Genomic DNA, 24,475 nt, shown 5'->3' with positions numbered 1-24,475 from the left:
CTCTGCCTCCGTCGACGGTGCCCACATCATATACGACGGCTGCTTGCTCCGGTACTTGGCCAATTTCAGCTTTTCTTAAATCGCTTATGCACATAACACATTATAACTCATTTGCTATTATATATTTGAAGCATAGATTAGCACATCTAAGTTTGCTATGTAATTATCCTGGTTTATCACTAGTATAAATACATTATATTAATTAATGTAATACAAGAAATTCAGTTTCCCAAATATTCCATCACAATAAAATATTTTTGTTCCTCTCTTGTGTTTTATGCAGGTACGAGAGCAATACCTTCTTTAACCAGTCCACAGACGCAGGAAACAACATTTATTGTGGGAATGAAACAAGAAATTCAACTGAACTTGCTTCAACTGTGCAACAAGTGATAAAGAATCTGGAAATAGCCACCCCAAGAATCAATGGTTACTTTGCAGCCACTAAAACGAGAGTACCTAACAGTAACGGCTCAAACATTTATGCCTTTGCTCAATGTCTTGAGACTCTCACACAAAGTGGTTGCGACAATTGCTTGAACATTGCCTTGAGAAACTTTCAGATTTGCCTCCCAAACTCGAATGCCAAGACTTTTGATTTTGGGTGCTTCATGAGATATTCCACCACTGCCTTCTTTGCTGATAATCAAACCACTAACATCAATCTCTTCTTGAAAGAAGGTGGGTTATAATAAACTTTTGAAATGGCTTCCATATTTTGCGTATATATGCTCCGGTGAAAATTCGCTGGGTCAACATTTTTCTTCGTGACTTTTAGGAGATGCAAGCAAGAAGAAGGCCATTATTGGTGGAGTCGTGGGAGGAGTATCTACTATTTTGATTATCCTTGCATTATTTGCTTTGTATATTCGAGCAAAATCATCCAAGACGGTTCCTACAGGTATGATAACTGAAAAGGTCTTCATTATTTAATTTGAAATGATTTAATGTCATGCTTTGATTTTGTTGAGAGATTTGTCCACTTTGGTTTTCCTTACAGGTGATATTTTGGAAGCAACTGAGTTAAAAGGCCCGGTCAATTATAGGTATAAAGATCTAAAGTCAGCGACAAAAAATTTCAGTGAAAAAAATAAACTAGGAGAACAAGCCTTTGGTGATGTATAGAAGGTAAATCTTATAAATTAAAACATTCTTTTTCCGTATTTCAATGACATATCATTTAATGGTATAAATATAGGCTTGTTAATATTTGTCATACACTATGCTACGATTTCATCATACGATATCTGTAATGTTTTATTTAATATATTTTCTTCTTGTATGAATTCACCTCATGAAAGAAGCAAAGGTTGATCTTAGACAAAAAAAATACTATCCTTTGCTTGATAGTTAATGTGTATCGTTAAACATCACATTACTTCAAACAAAGATAGAACTTTCTATAAGCATGTTCTACCATCGTTAAGTATAGTGTCTTTGTTGAACAGGCACTACAAAAAAATTGACTTTCAGCGGCGACAAAAGTCGCCGCTGAAAGTACAAAAGTCGCCGCCAAAAGTTTTTTGCGGCGACAAGTCGCCGCTGAAAAGTCGTTGCCGTAGCAGCCGTGGCTGAAAACTTTCAGTGGCGACTAAAAAGGTCGCCGTTAAAAGATACTTTCAGCGGCGACTTTTAGAAGTTTTAGCAGCGACAAATGTCGCCGCCGAAAGTGTTTTCACCTTAAATGTGTCTTCTTCCAGGTTCGAACTTGTGACCGCCTCCCTTCGTGTCCAACCTTCTTGCCGCTGAGCCAGATTGAATTTGTTTATTAATATTGTAAAATAAAATATATATTATTATATTATACTTTCAGCGGCGACAAAAAAAGTCGCCGCTGAAGGTCCACTTTCGGCGGCGACAAAAAAAGTCGCCGCTGAAGGTCCATTTTCGGCAATTTGTTTATTAATATTGTAAAATAAAATATATATTATTATATTATACTTTCAGCGGCGACAAAAAAAGTCGCCGCTGAAGGTCCACTTTCGGCGGCAACAAAAAAGTCGCCGCTGAAGGTCCATTTTCGGCAATTTGTTTATTAATATTGTAAAATAAAATATATATTATTATATTATACTTTCAGCGGCGACAAAAAAAGTCGCCGCTGAAAGTCTACTTTCGGCGGCGACAAAAAAAGTCGCCGCTGAAGGTCCACTTTCGGCAATTTGTTTATTAATATTGTAAAATAAAATATATATTATTATATTATACTTTCAGCGGCGACAAAAAAAGTCGCCGCTGAAAGTCCACTTTTGGCGGCGATAAAAAAAGTCGCCGCTGAAGGTCCACTTTCAGCGGCGACACTTTTGTCGCCGCTGAAAGTCTTGGTTTCAATGGCGAACTTTCAGCAGTGACTAGAAAAGTCGCCGCTGAAAGTCCACTTTCGGCGGCGACACTTTTGTCGCCGCTGAAAGTTTTGGTTTCAGCGGCGACTTTTTGGTGTCGCCGCCGAAAGTGGACTTTCAGCGGCGACTTTTTTTGTCGCCGCCGAAAGTCGTCGCCTAAAGTCTATTTTTTTGTAGTGAGGGTACTCTGAAAAATGGAAAAGTAGTTGCTATCAAGAAATTGGTTTTAGGCCAATCCAAACAGACAGAGAAAGAATTTGAGAGTGAAGTGAAGTTGATAAGTAATATTCATCATCGAAATATTGTTCGGCTTCTGGGATGTTGCAATAAAGGCCAAGAGAGATTTCTTGTCTATGAATACATGAAAAACAAAAATGTTGGCCAATTCTTATATGGTAGACAAACTCAAACGCCTACATGAATTTCTTCTATTGTTTCAATCAACTTTGATTCCTCTATTCTTCTTTTTCTTTTTCTTACTCTCTGAAGTGTTGGAAATAGGTGAAAATAAAGGTTCTCTTAATTGGACACAACGTTATGGAATAATTTTGGGCACTGCAAGAGGCTTGGCATATCTTCATGAGGAATTTCATATTTGTATCATACATAGAGATGTAAAAACTAGCAACATTCTCTTGGGTGATGATTTTCAGCCTAAAATTTCTGATTTTGGATTGGCAAAGCTTTTGCCAAGAGACCAATCTCGTCTCAATGAACCATTTGCTGGAACAATGTAAGTGAATGCATATACACTTCATCCTATTTTACCCACTTTTATTATGTCAAACAAAAACAAGAGATATTGTTAAAAAAAATCATTTATTGACCACATGAAACCTTGTTACCTTTATTTGAAAACGATGCGTTTCAAATATGATGCAATATTTGAAAATGTGCATAAATTTTCAAATTTATTTTGCGAGTTCATATCTTTCCTTTTCTTTATTGTGTCCTATGTATGTTTGTTGTTGTTTTGAATCCCCATGCCACAAACGATATGTTTTTGCTAGGGGATACGTGGCACCTGAATATGCAATGCATGGACAATTATCAGAAAAAGTTGACACTTATAGCTATGGTGTTGTTGTCCTAGAAATCATAAGTGGAGAAAAAAGTAATTCATTGAAGGTTGATGATAGTGGTGAATATCTCCTTCAAAAAGTAAGTAAACCCTCAAAACAAATCTAATTAGAAAAGGAGTGCTTTTTGTAGAGGGAACTTCATGTGCAGCTCATAATGTATAAATTCAATGATCTAATGAAATATGCCTCACTTAACCCTTTGTTTCATTATATGATCATTTTGTTCCTAGGCTTGGAAACTATATGAGAGAGGAATGCATATAGAGTTTGTGGACGAAACCTTAGACACAAAGGAGTATCATGCAGAGGAAGTCAAGAAAATCATAGAGATTGGTTTGCTTTGCACACAAGCATCTCCTGCAGCAAGGCCAAAAATGTCTCAAATTGTTAGAATGCTCAAAAGAAAGAGCTTAATGGAGCATGACCTGCCTACTATGCCTATTTATGTGCATCCTAGATTTGGATCCAGAAGAGAAACCTCGGTGAATAATGGTTCATCTTCATCAAATGCTACTATGTCCACTTCCACTCTATCGGGAAGGTGATTACATCCCACATGATCATACAGTTAAGGCTCACTTGAAGTTTGACCCTAGCGAGTTTACAATGGTGAAAATGGAAAAGTAAATAAAGTGTTCTCCTTCTTTTTCCATTGTGCAAGAGTTATGAGAAATCATGGCAACTTGGCATTTGGTGTAAAATAATTTATTGAATATGAAAGCCTTTGAATCATGATTGTACTATACTATATGTGGTATTTGATATCCTAAAACTGCCAAATGCTGACGTGTGTTTGATTGTTTTCTGCTTCTATTAATATTATGAACTTAGGTTCGTTAATCATAGTTCATTGAAAGATAAAGAATTTTTCCATAACTATGCATCCTTACGCATCAAGTATTTTGAAGGATTTCAGGGCATACCAAAAATCTAATGTGTTGGTTTGCCCACGTAATGTGGAATCACCACTGCTAGAAAAAAAAGCTTTTAACAGCGGGTAATTAAGGTTTTTCACGTTGGTTTTAGAGGTGAAATGGATACTGTCGATATTGAAAGGAGAATAAAACATGACAGTTATTAATATAATCGCCATGATAAATGTTTTTAACGGCGGTTATACAAATAACCATCATTAAAAACTCAATTTTTTTAAAAAAAATACTACGAGAATTTCTTTTACTACCTCACTGCAGTTTACAGACCCAAATCAACTAGCAGAGCAGAAGAATATGCAGAACAATTTCAAGATGACTATATGAACACTAACATCCAATTCTTATTGAATCACCTAATATATCAACAAATAATCAACTAGTTAATAATTAAACAATGAATTAAAATGTAAGGAATTACCTAACTATTTCACATTTTTAAAATTCTGTAGCAATGTTGTTGACAAAGTACCCTTCATCAAGTTGATTTCCTCCATATCGTATGGCGTAGCATTTTGGAATGCTTGTAAATAAAAAATAACATAGTCATCAGTCAACTTGATTAAAAATGTAAAAAGAATTGAAAAATTACATGCAATGTAACCTATATTTACCACGTTTAATTTCTCAGTCACCCATGTCTTAATGATATCATTCATGTATCAGATGACATAATATCCACATTCAACACTCCTAGGTTGACAAAGGTACTGACAAAATAAAATATAAAATTGAATATCAGACTTTGATTATAAACATTAATTTTGATTATTGAAAAGATTTATAAGCATATATTTAGCTCAAAATAATATACTTGTGGGAGAATCCATCTTCGTGGTTGCCTATTTTGCTACTTAGCCACAACATTGAAACTATGAAAAGCCCTATCAGCAATAAAAAAAATGATATTAGAGCACGATTTTATAAACTTTACACATAATAAATATATAAACATAAACTAACATGTCAATGACATCTCTGGTTTATTTGGTTGGACTTCCACGGAGGGAATCGATCCAGTAGACTTTGTTATCAAAAGGAGTACAAACAATTAGGGTCCAATAATAACTACAAAATACAAACTATGTTAGTTATAATCCTAAATATACAACTTGTGTATCTCAAATACAATAATATACTTACCCTTCCATGTAAGATGCAAAATATATTTTCTTTTTCGTTTGAGTCATTGTAGTAATAATGTAGACCGATCTCGCTTCCACAGTATTGACTATTTTCTACACCATTTGAGGACACATAAAAGCCATATGTTCCTTCTAGTCCTCCCTACCGACAAATTTTAGTAAAATGCCTGTTGTTTAAATAAGAAACACTGGAACGTGTATAAGTATAACATGAAATAAGAAAATGATAATGTAACTTACAAAATAGCCAGCTACATGAAGACTATCTCTAGCTTCTCAAAGTTGAGGAACTGAATGAGGTCCTTCTTATCAATGGTGAAGTCGTATGTTACATCTGAACCCACAATCCCCAATAGTATCTTGAAAGTAAGGGACTTCTCTATGTTTGCTACCATGGAATAAAGAAGCGCCAAATTGGAATACATAACCACAATATCATCAGAAGGGGCAGGAGGACAGGATCTGATAATGCGCTCTTTGTCACCTTTTTTGTTGTCATCTTCTTTGTTGCTGGCTTTCCAACAAGTCTCTTTAGCCACAAAATGAAATATCCTTTAGCCTGAGCCAATAGTCGAACCTCATCAGGAAGGTTGGGCACTGGTGTACCGCCTTGACCACTATGGATTCTATCCACCGTCACCCTTACTTGATCCTTTGGAACTTTAATGCCGTGGATCATTGTGCCTGAGAATGCTTGATCATTAGCGACATGAATAGATGAATCTTCAAAGTCCACATAGAGAGCACACGGCATTCTATTGTCTTTGGCAAGGTCAAGGCTAGGGTCAGGGTCAGATACTGTCAGCTGCTGCATCTGATTATTGCTGCCCTTCTTAGTTTTCATCATAGGTGAACCCTGAAACATAAAAAGAAGTTAGTTAAGGCATATTAAATAAGTTTGAATGGATGAAATGAACTTTTAGAAGATTTAAGAAGATGTGTCATTATTACTTGGGAAGGTTCAGACACTCAGGGCATCTAGAATCCGATTATGCCCACCATCATCATAGCCTGTTGAAACTTTGTATCAAACTCCTCACGCATCTTTTGCCTCTCCGCCTTGTGTTCTTCATTGAGTTAAGATCGAACTCTCTGTTTCTTCCTATAATCACTGGTCGAGCTCCTCTTTAGATACCATGCTAGCAAAGGATGATCCAGTGCTTCTTTGTGAACTGGGGCTAAAGAACTGTTTAATGACAATCCCTTTAGGTGGTCCTCTGACTCTGTAATGGTCTGCCTTTCCAATGGTAGTGGCCAAGATATCCATTTATCTATGAGGAACAAATATACCTTAGGATAATTGCTCCTTAAGTGTATCATGTAACATTAAAAGAAAAAAATTCAATTTAAGATAATTGAAAAAAGTAATTAATAAAGCATAATGCATAAATATTACTTATAACCCTCTCAGTAACAGTAGCAGACTCTGGAGTGATATATTGACCCCTTTTAACCCTCACTGCCTTCCATTTTTCTTAGCGAGAAGGACACTCAATGGGTAAAATATAGCCAATAGGATTTGAAGCAGCAGCCATCTGTGCATTCTTTTTCTACTCCTCCATCATACTTCTTTCCCACCCACCGTACCCTGCACGAGACATGGTATGTGGATGCACATTCTGCTCAGATATTTGCTTATTCTTCCTACTTAATGCCTATGACAATGAAACAAATTCAGCAAAGTTAGTTTAGTTAAATAAAATATAAATTCATTAAAAACTAAGTTTGAAGAAACCAAACTTGAAATGCAGGGTCTTGACGTTGTTTCACAAACCTCTCCCATGCCTCATCACTAACAAAAGAATATCGATCCTTAGGATGCTCACCCTTTCTTTTTCCACGAAGATACTCTCTTGTAAGCATAGATTTAAAATCCCCCTACTTTTCATCGAGTTGCTTAAATAGATGGTCTCTCATTTCCTCAGTTACAAGAATATCAAATGTCAGCTGCAATACAATACAATAGAGTTACAAGTAAATAAGCAATTATAATTGAAACAAATAGAGAAAAGAATTCGTAATGTACCAAAATATTCTCCTAAATGGTTTGCTTCAAATCTTTGTCTACCATCCTCCAATTAGGAATGTTAATCCCAATCTTACTATATGCGGAATAACCCACATAACTAGTAAATTGAGCCATTTCGGGACCTACAACTTTCAAATCATCATTAAACTCTACTGTAATCCTCATGGACTATGTGGTCGCATCACGTAAAGCCAACTTCTTCATACGAGTTGGCCCTCTATCCTTTCTCTTGCTAGTAAAGAAGCTGCCATCGCTAGAACCTTGTTGACCAGATCCATCCATTTTATGTTCAAAGAATAACCAAGAAATGTAAGAATAAGAAACATAAAGTAAAGTTAACATAAAACATCAGGTATATTTAACCAAAAAAAATCACATTATGAATACATGATAAATATGAAATGAATTTAATAAGAAACATCAAATAATTTATTTAGGTCTTACAACGATTATCCTCTCAAATTCCTTTACAATGGTCACCTCTAACAACATAGTCATCATCTACCAATTCTAATTCAACTGTTTTAGGTTGAGTAACTGTGAAAGGTGAGGTTTCATCGAGATTAAACTCTGAGTTACTGTCATCTCTACCAACTCCTTGCCTCTTACCTTAGACCATAATAGACAACTTCTTCTTTGCTAGATCGGTAACATACAATACTTGTTTCGCTTGACTTGTTCAAATAAATGGCTTATCTCCATATCCAACACTCTCAAGATCGATCGAAACAAATCCAAATTCTTCATCTACTTGCACATCATTACTATTAACCCACTTAAATTTGAAGACGGGAATTTTGAACTTGATATAGCTAACCTCCCATATCTCTTCTATTGCTCCATAATAGGACATTGATACCAACGTTGGGTTTCTATCTTTTGAACTAGCAAAATGCATAGCTTCAGCAACTAACATCATCCCACTATTTTGCATAGTACTCTTATCATTTGAGGTTTCTATATAAAATAAATAACCATTTATGTCATATCCACCCTAACACATAACCTCAAAACAAGACCCTGTGGCAAGCTGTTGTATTGTCTCAGAAGGATTGCTATCTTTAACACTTTTTGCTTGAACCACTTTGCAAATGACTTGTTATGCTCATTAGCTAGTTACATATCATTCTTTCTTGGATTCAAGTTCTTCAGCATATTCTTGTGAGCATCCAAGTAAGGCAAAACTTCCTTAGTGTTATTTAAAATATATAGATGTGATTGCATTACAACTTCTCTTGGCATAGACTTCACTACGACACCCTGTGTTCCCTTGCTGCTCCTCTGATTATGTCAAGATTGAGGAAGTCCAACTATCTTTACCCTATCAAGATATGCATTACAAAACTCAACTGTCTCCTTAACTATATATCTCTCAACAATTGATACCTTAGGTCGATAAGCATTCTTAGAGTACTTTTTTAGGATTTTCATGTATCTCTCAAATGGGTACATCTACCTTAAACACACAGAGACACAAAGTCTTATCTCTCACATAAGAAGAGCTATTAAGTGGACCATAATGTCAAAAAGTGATAGAGGAAAGTGCATTTCCAATTGGGAGAGGATCACATAACCTTCATTTTCTAATTCATCTAACTTAGTAGGATAATGACTTTGCTGCAAATGGTATTGAAAAACATACAAAGTCTTGTAATAGTGCTTCTCATATCATTTTTCACAATACCTCGAATAGCAACTGGAAGTAATTGTTGCATCAACGCATGAGAATCATAAGACTTTGTCCCCGTTATCCTCAAATCTTGTATTGAAACAAGTTTGCTCAAATTAGAGGAATAACCTTATGGCATCTTAATGCTATTAAGAAAACCACAGAAACTTGTTTTCTCTTCTTTTGATAATGTGTGTATAGCTGGATGTAAATAAGCCCTCTTACCCTCTCTTTCTTTGGGTGGAAGAGTTCTTTTATTTCAATTTTGACTAAATCCTGTCTTGTGTTGATTCCATCCTAAATCTTTTCACTTATATATAAAAGTGTATCAACAAGCTCTCACATACATTCTTCTCAACATGCATCACATCTAGACTATACCTCACATTAAGACTTTGCCAATATAGAAGATCAAAAAAGATAGATATTTTTATCCATACATACCTCTCACCAGCAGTCTTCTTCTTCTTTTTACCGAAGACCACATTAATTCTCTCCACTCTCCAGTTAATGGTATTAGAGCCATTTGATATTCTTGTGAGACGTTAAATGCCTTCTTCAACCTAAGGTAAGGGTGGTGCTGACTAAGAAACTTTCTATGACCATGTTAGACTATCTTCCTTCCATGTTTAAGTTGCATGTAGAGAGTGTCTTCTTCACATATCGAACATGTTTTATGTCCCTTAACACTGTATCCTGACAAATTTCCATATGCCAGTGTTAACTCTAAGAAATTCATATCTTTTTTATCATATTTTCCTTCTTAACTTCTTGTTTTAAGAGTTAAATTGTGTATAGAAATAAAGCCTTTAAGGAAAATGTGTTTAGTTTAGCTTTTTAGAACACTCTTGAGATAATTGTGATTATTTAGAGTTGTTTAGAACTTACATATTTCTTTTTTAAGTAGGAGAATGGAGACCAGTGTTTTCAAGCTATGTAAGACACTCTTGAAAAGTAGATTAGCTGGAAGAAAGCATGAAAGAGCTCTAAAGACTAATGTAGAAAACTCTCATTTTTTAATACATTTGTTGTTGGTTTGCCATAGCCATTGCTATAGCAAACACAAGGAAAATGCAGCCCGAGAGGGGTGAAATTTGTGGCGATTCATTGTTGATTCGCCACAGCTAATCCATAGCGAGTGAAGAAAATCTGCTGCAGTGCATTTCAATTATTAACGTACTGTTAGAGTTAAATGGAAGGAGAAATGTGATGGTTTTGGCATTCTGGACTTCTTGGGCACTCTTGAGAGCTTTGTGTGCTAGGGTTTGGGTGTTGGAAGAGTTGGAAGCAAGGGATTGAGCTTTGGAAGAGATTTGGAGCTTCATCTTCTTGGTTTTTCTATTTCTCATCCATTCCCTCTCTTGTAATCTACTATGGCTGTGAATTTCCTTTATATTTATGGCTTGTGGTTGACTATAAATAGCTAAATACTTTGTTCTAGGATTATTTTGAACCCTTGTGTGGATTAACTCTTGATTGCTCCTCTCTTTTTGTGGTTAATGACATGTGTGTTTATTTTACTCTTCTCTTAATGCTTCCAAATGCTTGATCACCATTTAGTTGATTTGTTCACTTGATTGATACTTGAGAAGGTTAGATTAAGTGTAGAACTTGGGTAAAATTGTGCACAAATTTGAAGTTTGCTTGTTAAATGGATGGTTTTATTGGTAAGATAGAGATATACGTACCAACCTTGCATAATCACTTTAGGATTGAAGCTTAAAAATTGGGTTTTATTAATTGTAACAAGAGATTGAGCAATTAATGGAATTAAATACTTGTGCTTGACTTGAGAAAGCTTTTACAAGTACCTTTTGAATTTTAGACCAACACATATTTTCATTAAGAACATTTATGAGAGGAGATAATTCAAAGGTTATGAACTACAAGGGGGATGAATAATTTTGGGCCCTCTTATCCCTTGAAGTTTAAGAATCAATTACTTTTATTACTTTCTAGTTTTAAAAGTTACTTTCAAAATTCACTTTTCCCATCAAAAGAATTGGTTGGCTCAACTTAATTAAATTCACCTAGCCTTTTGTTTGGTCTTGATTTTTATACAAATCTCTGCGGGAACGATCTTTCTCATCACTTTATTACTTGTCACGACCCGTGCACTTGCGGTGCGAACAATGCTACTAAGATTATCATATAAATTAATTCCGTCCATACAAAGTCCTAGCCGAAGGTTTCTTGGCTTACTACCGAATTGAAAATTTTTTTGATCTATTATTTTCTATTGAGAAGAATCTGCTGGGTGACGAAGTTTTCCATCACATATTTTCTCATCAGAATGCCATCTCAAGTTCTTTGCGTCTGTGGCATTAGCAAATACGCTTAAATCATGGTATTATTGGAAGATACCATAGAATCTTCAAAGGAGGACCTTTGGTTATCTCATTATAATCACCATTATCTTTCTTAACTTTGTATCTTGAAGTCCCATATTTAGGGCACTTATTCAACCCTTCATACTCATTTTTTAACAATATACAATTATTAGAGCACGCATGTATCTTCTCATATTCCGAACCCATCGAACATAAGATTTTCTTTGCCTTATATATTCGTTTTGGAAGTGAATTCCCTTTTGGAAGAATATCACTTAATAGTTCAAGCAATTATGTGAAACTAGCATCGGTCTAACCTTGCCTTCAAGTTCATCAATTTCAACACGGTTGTCAATCTTATGTAATCATCTTTACACCCTGAGTACAACGGCGTCTCTGCATCACTACACAAGGTTTCACATGTGGGAGAGAACTGTGTAGAGGACTCAGACCGTATATGTCACAAAACATATCCAAAATTCTATCACTAAAGTCTTAATTCATAACCTTTTTCTTTCTAGATATTGTAGTCTTTCTAATTTCTCCATACCATATTTAATTTGTATATCTCAAATTTATCCCATCACAGATAAGATGCTCTCTTATCTCAGGAATACTCCGCCAACTATTGTTTAAGCATTTGACACAAGGACAATAATACAATCCATCTCTTTTACTAGGGGCATTTCTCTGAGCAAACTCAAGAAACCTTTCAACTCCATCCTCATATCATTTGCTAATTCTTTTAGCTTTCATCCAACTATGATCCATTATTCTACAGAGTCAATGAGCATAATTGCAATTACTTTTAAAAATTAGATTAAATAATTTCTAAAAAAAAAATAGTTACATATAATGAATAAGCAAAAATGTTGATAAAAATATATAATTAGACAAACATATATAAGTTTTGTAAAATAGTTAATAATAAATCATTTTTATTATTTTAATCAAAATCAAAACTATTCTTCATAACATATTTCAACATGCATAAATTTTTATAAAAATTTTAAATTAATTTAATATAATTTCTTTTAGAACACTTGCTTCTAATTTAATGTCATAGAAAAAATAAAATTGGATTTGTATATAAAATTTAGCTTTTTGTAAAAATAAATTAAAACACATACTTAAAGAAATAAATTTTTGTAAAAGTATTATTCCCTTTAGGTCCTTCATTCTAATTTTCCCTATAACAAATCCCAAATTATTTAAAAAATAGACAAATCAATCAACCAACCAAACTAACAATGTAATAAACAAAGACATGATAAATTTGAAGAAATATAACAAATAAAACAAAAGTAACAATTCAATCTCAAACCAATTCAGTGAATAAATATTCTTAAAGCTGAAACTTTTGAATCCAAATTGCGAACCAGTGAACAAAAAACCGGTTCGGACCGGCCGGTTCAACCGGTAAATCAGCGAACCGGTCAATGGACTGATTCGGTTTGGATACTAAACTGAGAAGGAGTTGAACTGACAGAGAACTGGTCAAACTGGTGTGAACTAATGAAAACCGAAAAAAACTTGTGTGAACGGGTAATAAACCGATTTGAGTGATTATGCTGTTATTAATCGTATTTTTTCTCATACAGCTCCTAATATATTAGCCCATATAAATTTAAATGAATTTTAATGATAATTTTGGTATCAATAATTATTAATTTTAATTAATGATGAACCATAAAGATATACATTTTCAATGTTGTGATACTTTGTTATTGTTACAATCAAATTATTGTCATATTTTCTTATATTTTGTTATTAGTGAGTGTTAATGTTGTTTTATTTTGCTATTTTTAATTAAATTATATTATTTTAATATGACTGGTTGGACCCTGAGTTGACCCCAGTCCGACCAACTGACCCTTGAACCACTACCTCAACCGATTTAGTGTCCAGTTTGGTTTTTGTTCCTTGGATGGGAGCACAAATAATATCCATTTACCATGAAATTTTAAACAAGAATTTATTATCAATCAAAGTTCACAATGAAAAAAAAGTTCACAAAACACTGAACAAATTATTTATTAGTAAATTCTCAAGTTTATTATAAAAAAATATCAAATTTCGAAATAAATATAAAAAATTATTAAAAAAAATCAAAAACTTCAAAACTAATCAACTTTAAATATTTACACATGTTTCTAATGTCGTATAGAGGAAGGAATTGAGGTTTTCTAACACGAAATGGCACCAATCAACACCTCAAGTACATAAAAAATACAAAATAAACAATGCAAGACATCTAAAATGTAAAACCAATCAACCTATTTGAAATACAATAGATTTTTATAGTTAAAACATCCAAGAAACCAAGAAAAAATGAAAAGAATGAAAGAAGAGGATACTCACTTAGTAGAGACAATTCAAATGCGAGAAGATGGGCAGCGAAGATGGCGGCAAACAATCACAAGTGAAATGGAGGACTTTAAACAGCAAGAAAGAGGGGGGAATGGCCAGCAATGGCAGTTCAGTGGTGGTGGGAGAGAGGGGGACCATAGTGCGCTAAGGGGAAACTGTGACAATGTGAAAAACTGAACCATATCACGGCATAATTCAAAACTTTCCATGGTGGTTATCAATAAAACCCTTATGAAAAGTGAAGAGCCACAACACTTATTTACAAAAATGCCACCACCTTTTTTTTCGTAGCATTTTTCTTCTTAACTGCTGTTGTTTTGCATCGTTATATGTATTTTTTCTAGTAGTACACATGAAATACCCTACAAGTTACAAAACAAATGTCACCAGATGAAAGAGATGAGAAGCTAACTGAAAGAGAAGTTGTATGAGAGTTATTCACCAGTCTGTCCAAAATTGACTCTCTCAATTAAATCAACAAAAAAAAAAAGACTCTTCAAATGCTCCCATGTCTTGCATATGGCTAGTTGTTAGGATTTAAATTTTAAATAAGGTAATACTTCCTCTCCGGACCCATATATATCGTCATTCATATAGTAGCCTAACTTTTATTGGGTTTAGGCTCTAATACACCAAAAATAAACCAGATATAACAAAACATATTTGAATACAATTCTTAACATGGGAAGATTCAGGCTGCTTTTGAAATTAATTCTAATGGCTCTGAAAAATATTATAAGTTAATTAATATTTTAATTATTTATTATAGAGTGGCTGAAAGGACAAGCTCGCAGTTAAGTGGCATAGCAGGTTGATAGATGTTCTATGGCCTTGAAATTTTATATATATATATATATAAAGGATGATGAGATGGTCATTTAATATTTTCATTAGTTGTTATAGATTTTTGACAATGATGAGATGGTTGCTTAGGGTAACAAAAAGGTTGTGTATACTTAGGGATCTTGAGTTCAAAATTTTTTCTCACTCTTTTCCTCCATTCTCCGCTTACTCTTCTTGGCTCGATATCCTTGCTCCTTCATCTACTCCTTTTCCCTTCTCGTCCGACTTGTCCTTGCTGTCGCCTAGTCGTGCTCGCCATCTCCAACTCCTGGCCGCCGTGGGACCATCGAGAGTAAAGTCATCGTTGTAGGTTGGGTAGCATGGAGGGAGATGAAGAAAAGGCAAAAAAATTTGGGGCCTGGAAAGTAATAAATAAAAACTAATTAAATAAAAGAGGTAGTGAATACACGTTGACATGTTTCAGTAGCTCTTTGTTTGGAGTTTCGTAGAGATATTTTTTTTCCCTTTTAGCATTTAATTCTCTGATATATGAGGAAATTTTTAGTTTAATTTAATCTAAATTCAAATTATTTTTGTATTAAAAAATATGTCCTGTAAATTTTTTAATCTAAATATATTTATTTCATTAAATGTAACTTCTTCCAACTTAAAATAGTTTAAAATTATTGTATTATGTAAATTGGTATCTTTTTTTTTCATTTTACATTATCTAATAAATGTCATACTCATTTTAGTAATTTTATAAACTAAACTTACTTTGCTCAATCATAATAAAAAAAACTTTTATTTTTACTCAATCTAACTTTTTCAAAAGTCAATCCAAATATAAATCATATTATCTAATCTAACTTTTACCTAATTTAACTTTTTTTTTTTTAAAAATCAAATTGAAGAGAAGCTACTTTTCTTTTTATTGCTATTCCAAACTGGCACAATTATGATTTTTAACTTGTCTGGCTTTAGGGTCTGTTTGAATTAGTGGTAGAAAAAATAATTTATTTTCAATTGGAATTTTAGAAAAGTCAAATTGTGTAAAAGTTAGATTGAGTAATGTAATTTATGTTTGGACTGACTTTTGTAAAAGTTAGTTTGTAAAGTAAAAAAGTTGTTTGTATTATAATTGAATAAGTTTAGTTTGTAGAATGACCAAAATAAGTATGATTTTTATTAAATAGTAAAAAAATAATTAAAAATATAATAATGTCAAAGTATTATAATGACAAAAAGTTATATTTAATGAATAAAATATATTTAAATTAGAAATCATAGTAATGTGGAAATTTTTGAACCAGATAATATTACATAATTAATTAGATGATGTACTCTGCCTAATTTATGTTAATATAAAATGAAAAATAATATTAAAAATTAAGAATATTATAAAAACTATTAAAAATTATTTTCACTTAAAAGAATATTAAAAATAAATAACTAAAAATTGATTAAGAAGGACAAAGAATATATAGAGAGAGAAATCTAAGAACAACATAAACATAGGGACAAAAATGCTTTTTAATTCCAAAAGGTACTTTTGTATTAGTCATAAGTTTTATGTTTAAAAAAGCAACTTTTGACCCATGAGTTAGATTAGATAAAAGCTGTGACAAACAGCTCTTAAATTTGCAAACTAACTTATCTCACCTATAAGTTACTTTTTTCCTCCCAATGCCTTAGCCAAAAGATAAGTTACTTTTTCTACTGCTATTCCAAACATGCACAATTATGATTTTTAACTTGTCTAGCTTTAGTTGTCTTTGATGAAATGATACCTTTATACTACTTGCGAACCGTACCCTTGCAGATTAAGCTAAACCATGAACAGATAAGCGTAAAAAGGGGAAAGAAATTAATGTATCAATCCGAATCATCCACCAAGCATGATGTTATGAGTTTTTTTTTTCCCCCCCTCCCTCATTTTTGGGTTCAAAACTTGATCTCGCCTGTAACACCTTCCTACGAGGTACAATTATCTTGCTAATTAATGATATAAAACGAAAGAGTTAAAGGTGGCTTCCGTGTACCTCTACTTAATTTCAATCAAAATAGGCATAGTGGGTCTTATATCCTCTGATAAACATTCTTGTTGGAGCAAAGCAACTACTTCAGACATTTTTGGCCTTAATTCCGCAGATGCTTGTGTGCAAAGTAAGGCAATCTTTATGATTTTCTTCACTTCCTCTGCATCATAATCATTGGGGTCTAAGGTATCATCAATCAACTTTAAATGTAAGCCTTTCCTATATAAGTTCCAAGCCTGCCAAGTGAGATAACAATGAAAAGGATCAAGAAGTGTAGAAAATTAAAGAGAAGGGAAAACTCATAGTAATTTTTTTTAAATATACTCTTCCGGTCCTTAATATAAGGCTTATTTAACTAATTTGATTAGATTAAAGAAGTTAGGTAAGTTAGTTAATTATAAGAAAAATGACATGTTTTTCCTAAAACACTATAATCATCTTTCTTAATATCCTCCCTCCCTCAGTTACTTGATTATAATTAAAGGAATACTATTGGGGTAATTTAGAAAAAATTGATAAATATGAAAAATAGGTTTTATATTTGAATCAGAATTAATTTAAGAATTTGAGTCTTCTATTACGGACCAAATGAGTATATTACCAAGTGTGCTAATAAAAAAGGAACGGCTCTTCTAAAGAGTTAAGATGAGTTGGGATAAAAATTATTATATAGGCCATGAACTTTATCAAAAACTATTATACAACTATTCGAGTTCTAAATATAAAACTCATTTTGTAGTTCAAATTACATTTTAAAGTTAATCTTATATTTTGGACCAGAGAAATACTATCTTTCATATAAGTTTTCTTTACAAAAAATGTGATTTTAAATAGTCATCTTACTTTCTGAAGGAGAAATTCGCCTTCCTCATCACCATCGAGCTTTAATTCACTGTTTCTTTTACCACTAATAATTTCTAGCACCACAACACCGTAGCTATAAATATCAACCTTCTCTGATAATTGTCCATGAATTGCATATTCTGGTGCTGCATATCCTCTGAAAAAATAGATAATATTTTTTACATCATGGATCATCACAATGGATCAAAAAACACACAATATTTGGAATAAACAAAATGTGTAAGAAAGTAAGAACCATCAAAATCTTAAATTGACAGCTACAAAGTATTGCATCAAATCCCACATCAACATGAATTCTTTCTTCATGAATTATTGCTTGTATTGAGGAAAAGTTAATTAAAAACTATCTATCGGTGTAATATGAGTGTTCGACTTGCTTATGCATACGTTGCATAATGCTTCAAAGAATCTGTGAAAATTACGAAAATTACAACCAAAAAAGAAGAAGAAGAAGTTATTTCAACTTACAATGTTCCTGCAAATCTTGTGCTAAGATGAGATTTGTCTTCGGGTAAGAGCTTTGCTAAACCAAAATCAGCAATTTTAGGTTGCAAATCATCATCTAATAGGATGTTGTTAGTCTTTATATCTCTATGTATAATGCAAACATGAAATTCTTCATGTAGATAAGTTAAACCCCTTGCTGTTCCTAAAATTATATCCCATCGATGGTTCCAATTAAGTGAACCTTTCTTTTTGCCTGGGAAAGAAAAAAAAGGCTAAAACTTCAAAGCGATTCACAAAATATTTCAATAGAAAATAGACAATATATTTATTGAGTTCTTCAGTAAAATTATGAGATACGAATCAATTTTTATTAGAGGAGTCAATGATTCATTGTTAAATTGAAATTATCCCATGTCACAGTAATAAGAAAAGCCTAAAGGACAATATATAAAAGGCTTTTTTGGTTGATATATATGAGATACCAAATATGAATTTGTCAACACTGGTCTTTTCCATGTATTCATAGACCAAATTATCCCATGTCACAGTGTTATTAAAACATTAAATAAGAAAAGCTTAAAGAACAATATATAAAAGGTTTTTTGGTTGATATATATGAGATACCAAATAAGAATTTGTCAACACTGATCTTTCCATGTATTCATAGACCAAATTATCCCATGTCACAGTGTTATTAAAACATAAAATAGGAAAAGCTTAAAGAACAATATATAAAAGGTTTTTTGGTTGATATATATGAGATACCAAATATGAATTTGTCAAGACTGGTTTTTTCCATGTATTCATAGACCAAATTATCCCATGTCACAGTGTTATTAAAACATAAAATAAGAAAAGCTTAAAGAACAATATATAAAAGGTTTTTTGGTTGATATATACGAGATACCAAATATGAATTTGTCAAGACTGGTCTTTTCCATGTATTCATAGACCAAAATTCTCTCATCGCCTTTACAGCAACATCCAAGAAGTCGAACAAGATTCCGATGATGAACATTGCTAATGAGCTTTACTTCACTCTCAAATTCTTCCTCCATCCTCTTTGATTGTCGTAAAGTTAATTTCTTCACTGCAACTACTTTTCCATTCTCCAAAGTTCCCTATACATAATGATCTAGAATTTCAATCTTGAAGGTTTTAAATTAGAGGTTCTACCTTTGTCCTTTAAAAAAAAAAAATTTTTACATGACTATGGAAAACTCAATTAGAAGAAACATCCTAGTACGTTTTGGATCATGATCTATGTCAAAATACTGATGAAAACCAAAATGTGTAAATACCTTATATACTGCTCCAAATCCACCTTCCCCAAGTTTATTTTCAATGCTGAAATTTTTTGTTGCAGACTTCAAATCCCTATAATTGTAGTTAACTGGGGCTTTCAACTTACTTATTCCAGTTACATCTCCTGTTAAGGACAACATTAGCCAATGTCTCATCATAAATTTAAAAAATCCTTTACTTTCATAGAGATGATAAGTCCATAACTTTTCTGTGAAAACCGAAGCACTAAATCATTGAAGAACTTTCAAGTTGTTTTACCTTTGGGAACTCTCTTTGGCTTCTTCGTGGTCTAATCCAGGCAAATAATGTCATAAGGAAGATCAAAACCAGCACTAGACTTCCAATAACAATACCAATGATGGCTCCCTTATTGCTTGAACCAGCTGCAGGACAGGAAAATTGTGTAATCAAGCCCTTAATTACATAAGACGTGTGTGTAACAAAAGATTTAGAATTACTCAACAAAATGAAGTCATTGTGTTTTTTGATGTGCTATATAATGTTTTACCTTGTTTCAAGAAGTGGTTGATATCAGTGGTTTGATTACCAGCAAAGAAAGAAGCTGTGGAGTATCTCATGAAACAGCCAGTATCGTAACTCTCAGCATTTGAGTTTGTAAGACAAGTCTGAAATTTTTCTGATACAGATTTCATGCAATTCTGGCACCCACTTTGTGAGAGGGTCTGAACACATTGAGCAATCGCATAAACATTCAAACCATTACTATTAGGAACAGGCGTCTTAGTGGCTGCATAAAATCCACTCATTCTTGGGGTTGCTACGTCTAGATTCCTCAACACTTGTTGTACAGTTGAAGCAAGCGCAGAGGAATCTATTATTGTATGATTCCCACATCTTATGTCGCTCCACTCGACTTCGCTGGCCAGATCAAAATGTTTGCTGCTGTCGTACCTAATCATTAATCAAATATGAAACTGACCAAGCATGTGTCTAGTGTCATTTTGGTATTGGATGGTCCCGAAACGAGATATAATGCAGCCTCTTTTGTGTGTACCTATGGCTGCTGAAGAAGATTAAATTGACATGAACTTGTTTCTCCAAGAAGAACATTTGAATTTAATTTTTTTTACTTATTAGACAAGAATAACGCATGGCCTTATTATCTTATCTCCATGATGCTCTATTATCCAAGATTAAAAAAAAAAAAAAGTCAAATTTGAAGTTGGTGGGTAGCTAATTGTACCTGAGGAAGCAGCCTTCGTAGACGAGACGGGCACCATATGCCGTGGTGGAGCAGTTGCGGATGTTGACGGCGGCGACATCGAAACAAGCGAGGCAGTCGGCGATGGAGAGGTAGTTTCTGCACTGAAAAAGACCATAAATGGGGATGTTAGCCTTCACTGCCTGAGCTGTAGTGAAGTGTTGGTTTTGGTTTTGGATCTGAGCTCTCAGGTCTTGAAGCGTTTCGTCTAGGATCCCCTTCAAGATGGACCCGTCGTTCTTTGTCCAATAGATGGATCCGTCGCCGTCGCCGTCTTGGTCACACCATAGTCGCACTAGATTGGCCTGAGGGTCCGAAACGACGCCGTCCAGAGTCAACCATGACCAGGTTATGATGTTCAATAAGAAGAACAACAGATGCTTTTGTTGCAGTAGTGGTGGCTGCATGCTGTTTTTCTTACTTTGCTGAAGCAAAGAAGAATGAAAGATGAAGGGGAAAGGGAAGCAATGGCGGAACTAGAATAAGGAGAGAAGCCCCAGAAATTTTGCAAAAGTATATTGGAGATCTATATGTACACCGATATATCGTAGTTTGTGTTTGATATTAGTTGTCATTAATTTTTAACGATAACTTTATATTATATTTAAGAGAGAGGTCACCAATATATAATTGAAATTTCAAAGTATAGTTTTGTTATCTGTGCCCAGCTTACCAAATAAGAGTAGTAATAGGATGAGATATTGGTACATGCAAATGTCAAAAGTTCAATTACCCACGTTTCCCGGCTAAAATAAATAAATAAATAAAGATACTCACATTTCGTTAAAAAAAAAAAATTCACACACCCCATCATATATACTAGTTTCCTTCTTAATATAAGAGTTAATTGACTAATTTGAAAAGATTAAAAAAATTTGTTAAGTTAGTTATTTATAATAAATAGGTGTTATCTTTTATAGAATATAATTACTAATCATGCATATTACCTAGAAATATCATTTGATAGAATATTTAATATATACAATTACTACAAGAATTACTTTAAAAACAATGAATAAATATAATAAACAAAGTAAATTGAGGTCTTATAATTAAATGTTAAACTAATTTTTATATTAAGGATCGCAAATAGTATACACAAAAAGGGTCAAACTTGTAACCTCTTAATTAAAATCAAGACTTAAATAAATACTTAATGTGAGTTGAGTCAAGCAGCTCTGACAATAATTATCATATATCTAATATATTAATCCTATACAAAGATTGTAATAAAAAAATTATGAAGAATAAATTAAAAATAATAATGCGTTGAAAGAACTAAACTGTAGACACATACTTCTGCATGTTATCCCAGATGAGTTACTTTATATATAATGGAAAATTGTAATAAGAACCCATCCAAGAGAATTAAATACAAAAAAGTCTTTTGAAATCATCAAATTATTCTGAAGTCTCAAGAGAATTTATTGCAAGAAATTTTATTTGTTTAATTACCAAATTATCCTTTTTTTTAAGTATATATTGACAACTGAAAGAACAGTCGTTAATAAGTTAAGGTCTAATGATTAATAGCTATCATGGCAGTTATTGACAACTCATGTATTATATTTTTGTGATGCGTTAAGAAAATGTGTTGTTAATACCTTAGGTTGTTAAAACCTGTACTTTTAGTTTTCAATATATACTTAAAAAAAAAAAAGATAAGAACAATTTGGTAATCAAATAAATAAAATCTTTGACAATGAGGTCCCTTAAGATTTTAGAATAATTTGGTGATTTCAAGTGACATTTTTGTATTTAATTTTCTTAGGTGGGACAGGATTGCAATTTTCCTATTATATAAATATATTATATATATAATATTTTTTTCAAGTATCATTAAAACCCCAAAAAGTAAAGATAAATAATTCGAATAGAAAATTAAGTTAAATATTTCAAGCATTTCTTAGAATTTTATTTGTTAGTTACATATTTTGTATTGACATTTTTTTATAGCTATGTTTGCTTGTTTCCATCCCATGGAATCCATATCTCAGGCGTCTCCTTTATTATACAAGAATTATCAGTTGAATATATTTTATTATTATACAAGAATAATGTATCCTTCATGTAAGGGTGCAATAAATCAATATAATATATTCTTTTTTTTGGCCAAAATCAATAATATTTTCTAAAAATTGGCATTTATTCCGACAAAATTATATGACTTAGAATTCTAGGTTTTATGATCGTGTGTCGTCTAAATAAAGGACTTTAGATGTTATTTTCGCTTGTTCTGTTTATATTTGTTTTCTTTCGTATCGTTGTCTCGATGTCACAATATTCATTAAAAAGATGTCCCAAGAAATATATTATCTCTATGATATGCTCTGTTATTAAAGAAAAGCAAGTCAAACTTGTTCTTGTTGGCACTAATTATACATGAGTAAGCAGCCGAATCCCACTTAATGTTAATATTATTTGTTTAAAAAGTATTTAGATCTTTGAATTAATTATATATATGATAATTTATTGGGCTAACAACATTATTACATAAATGAAAGAAGAAAGAGGGTGAGAGTAGCCGCCAAACTTAAAGCCTAACCTAGCTTATTTTATGACATTGTGCGTGTATCTTTTAATCATAGAATCATATATTCTATAGAAGTTAATTAGTACTCCATGCCATCTTAAATATAAGTTTGAAATAGGCCAACACCTTTTATAAATTACACTTTGTAACTTGGCTGAAAATTTAATTCACTTATTTTGTTTTTATTTTAATTAATTACATGTCTCTTTCATCTCTCTTTTTATTTATTTTCCCTTATCTATTTTTTACCCATTCTCTCTTAGTCATCCTCTACATAAATAAGTGTATATTTGGAAAATATTATAATACATACCTTTTACATGTTTATTGTCTTTAACCAACTTTTTATCTACATAGTATCACAGTATCTGTTATCCATTGTCTCTACTCTTTATAAGTCTTGTAAAAAAATAAAATAGATGCTTTCTAAATGTTTGCCATCTTTAGTATAAACCTGTATGATACAACAGTCATTAACAAGTGAAGTAGCAATACTCATAACTATCACGGCCTATATATATTGACAACTATCACGGCATATATTGACAATTCTCTCTTTTTAAAGCTTTTCTATCTAAATTACTACTCTTTATAATACATTTTTTTTTTTACATATTTATTGTCCCTAAGAAATATATTACTCTACTCCTATTTATAAGTCACTTGTACGTCAAACCTACAAACTAAGAAATACATCAAATTGAAAATTTTTTTTACATGTACTCTTATTAAAGAAAGAGTATTAATGTTCTATTTTATATTTTCTTTCACTTATTTGCTTTATCTCCCTATACATTTATTAAGTCAATAAGGATCAAATTAGAAAAATCTCATTAATTACCCTACAAATGACTTATATTTAGGAACATATTTTTTTCCTATAAGTGACTTATATTTAGGAATGTTTTTTTTTCTTACAAGTGATTTATAAATAAAAATAGAATGACATTATCCCTATGACGCTCCTTTATTTAAAAAAGAAAGTCAAACTTGTTGGTGGACTAATTGTACATGTGGAAGCAGCTGTATCCTAGTAAATATTAATGTAGTCATTTCTTTAAAAAATTACTCCCTCTGTTCCTTATTATAAGAGACGAATAACCGAATTACGTTGATAAAAAAAAACAGTTAAAATTAGTTAAGAACAATCAATGTGTAAAAAAGTATAATTTTTTTTTCAAAAATGCCCTCATTAATAAAGAGAGAGAGCATGAGAGAATAATTAAATTATTAAAATAGGAAATCAACACAAAAAAATAGAGACAACTTTTAAGTGTCTTTTATACATAGAAACATGTTATAAGTATCAAATGTCTTTTATAATAAGGAACAGAGGGAGTATTATGGAAAGGGAAGAGGACGAAATAAGACTAATTAAATATA

General features: G+C 32.4%; 1 protein-coding gene and 1 pseudogene across 1 annotated transcript; one reads left to right on the top strand and one right to left on the bottom strand.

Moving 5' to 3' along the window:
• The first annotated feature begins 1 nt into the window (after window position 1).
• Window positions 2-3,969, top strand: LOC114751873 (cold-responsive protein kinase 1-like; annotated as a pseudogene).
• Window positions 3,970-16,726: 12,757 nt separating this feature from the next.
• Window positions 16,727-20,966, bottom strand: LOC114751872 (cysteine-rich receptor-like protein kinase 2). The gene is made up of 8 exons (XM_028940561.1): window positions 20,542-20,966; window positions 19,846-20,249; window positions 19,580-19,720; window positions 19,334-19,461; window positions 18,940-19,153; window positions 18,054-18,285; window positions 17,565-17,721; window positions 16,727-16,957 (listed from the first exon to the last, which is right to left on the bottom strand). Exons 1-8 carry the CDS (start codon window positions 20,964-20,966, stop codon window positions 16,727-16,729), a joined length of 1,932 nt encoding a protein of 643 aa, XP_028796394.1.
• Between the last annotated feature and the right edge of the window lie 3,509 nt (window positions 20,967-24,475).

Source organism: Neltuma alba, unplaced genomic scaffold (genome assembly GCF_004799145.2).
Source record: "Neltuma alba isolate B1F8T4 unplaced genomic scaffold, ASM479914v2 tig00007144_pilon, whole genome shotgun sequence".
Lineage (NCBI taxonomy): Eukaryota > Viridiplantae > Streptophyta > Magnoliopsida > Fabales > Fabaceae > Neltuma > Neltuma alba.
Note: the sequence above shows the minus strand (reverse complement) of the source record. Positions and strands in the feature narration are given on the sequence as shown.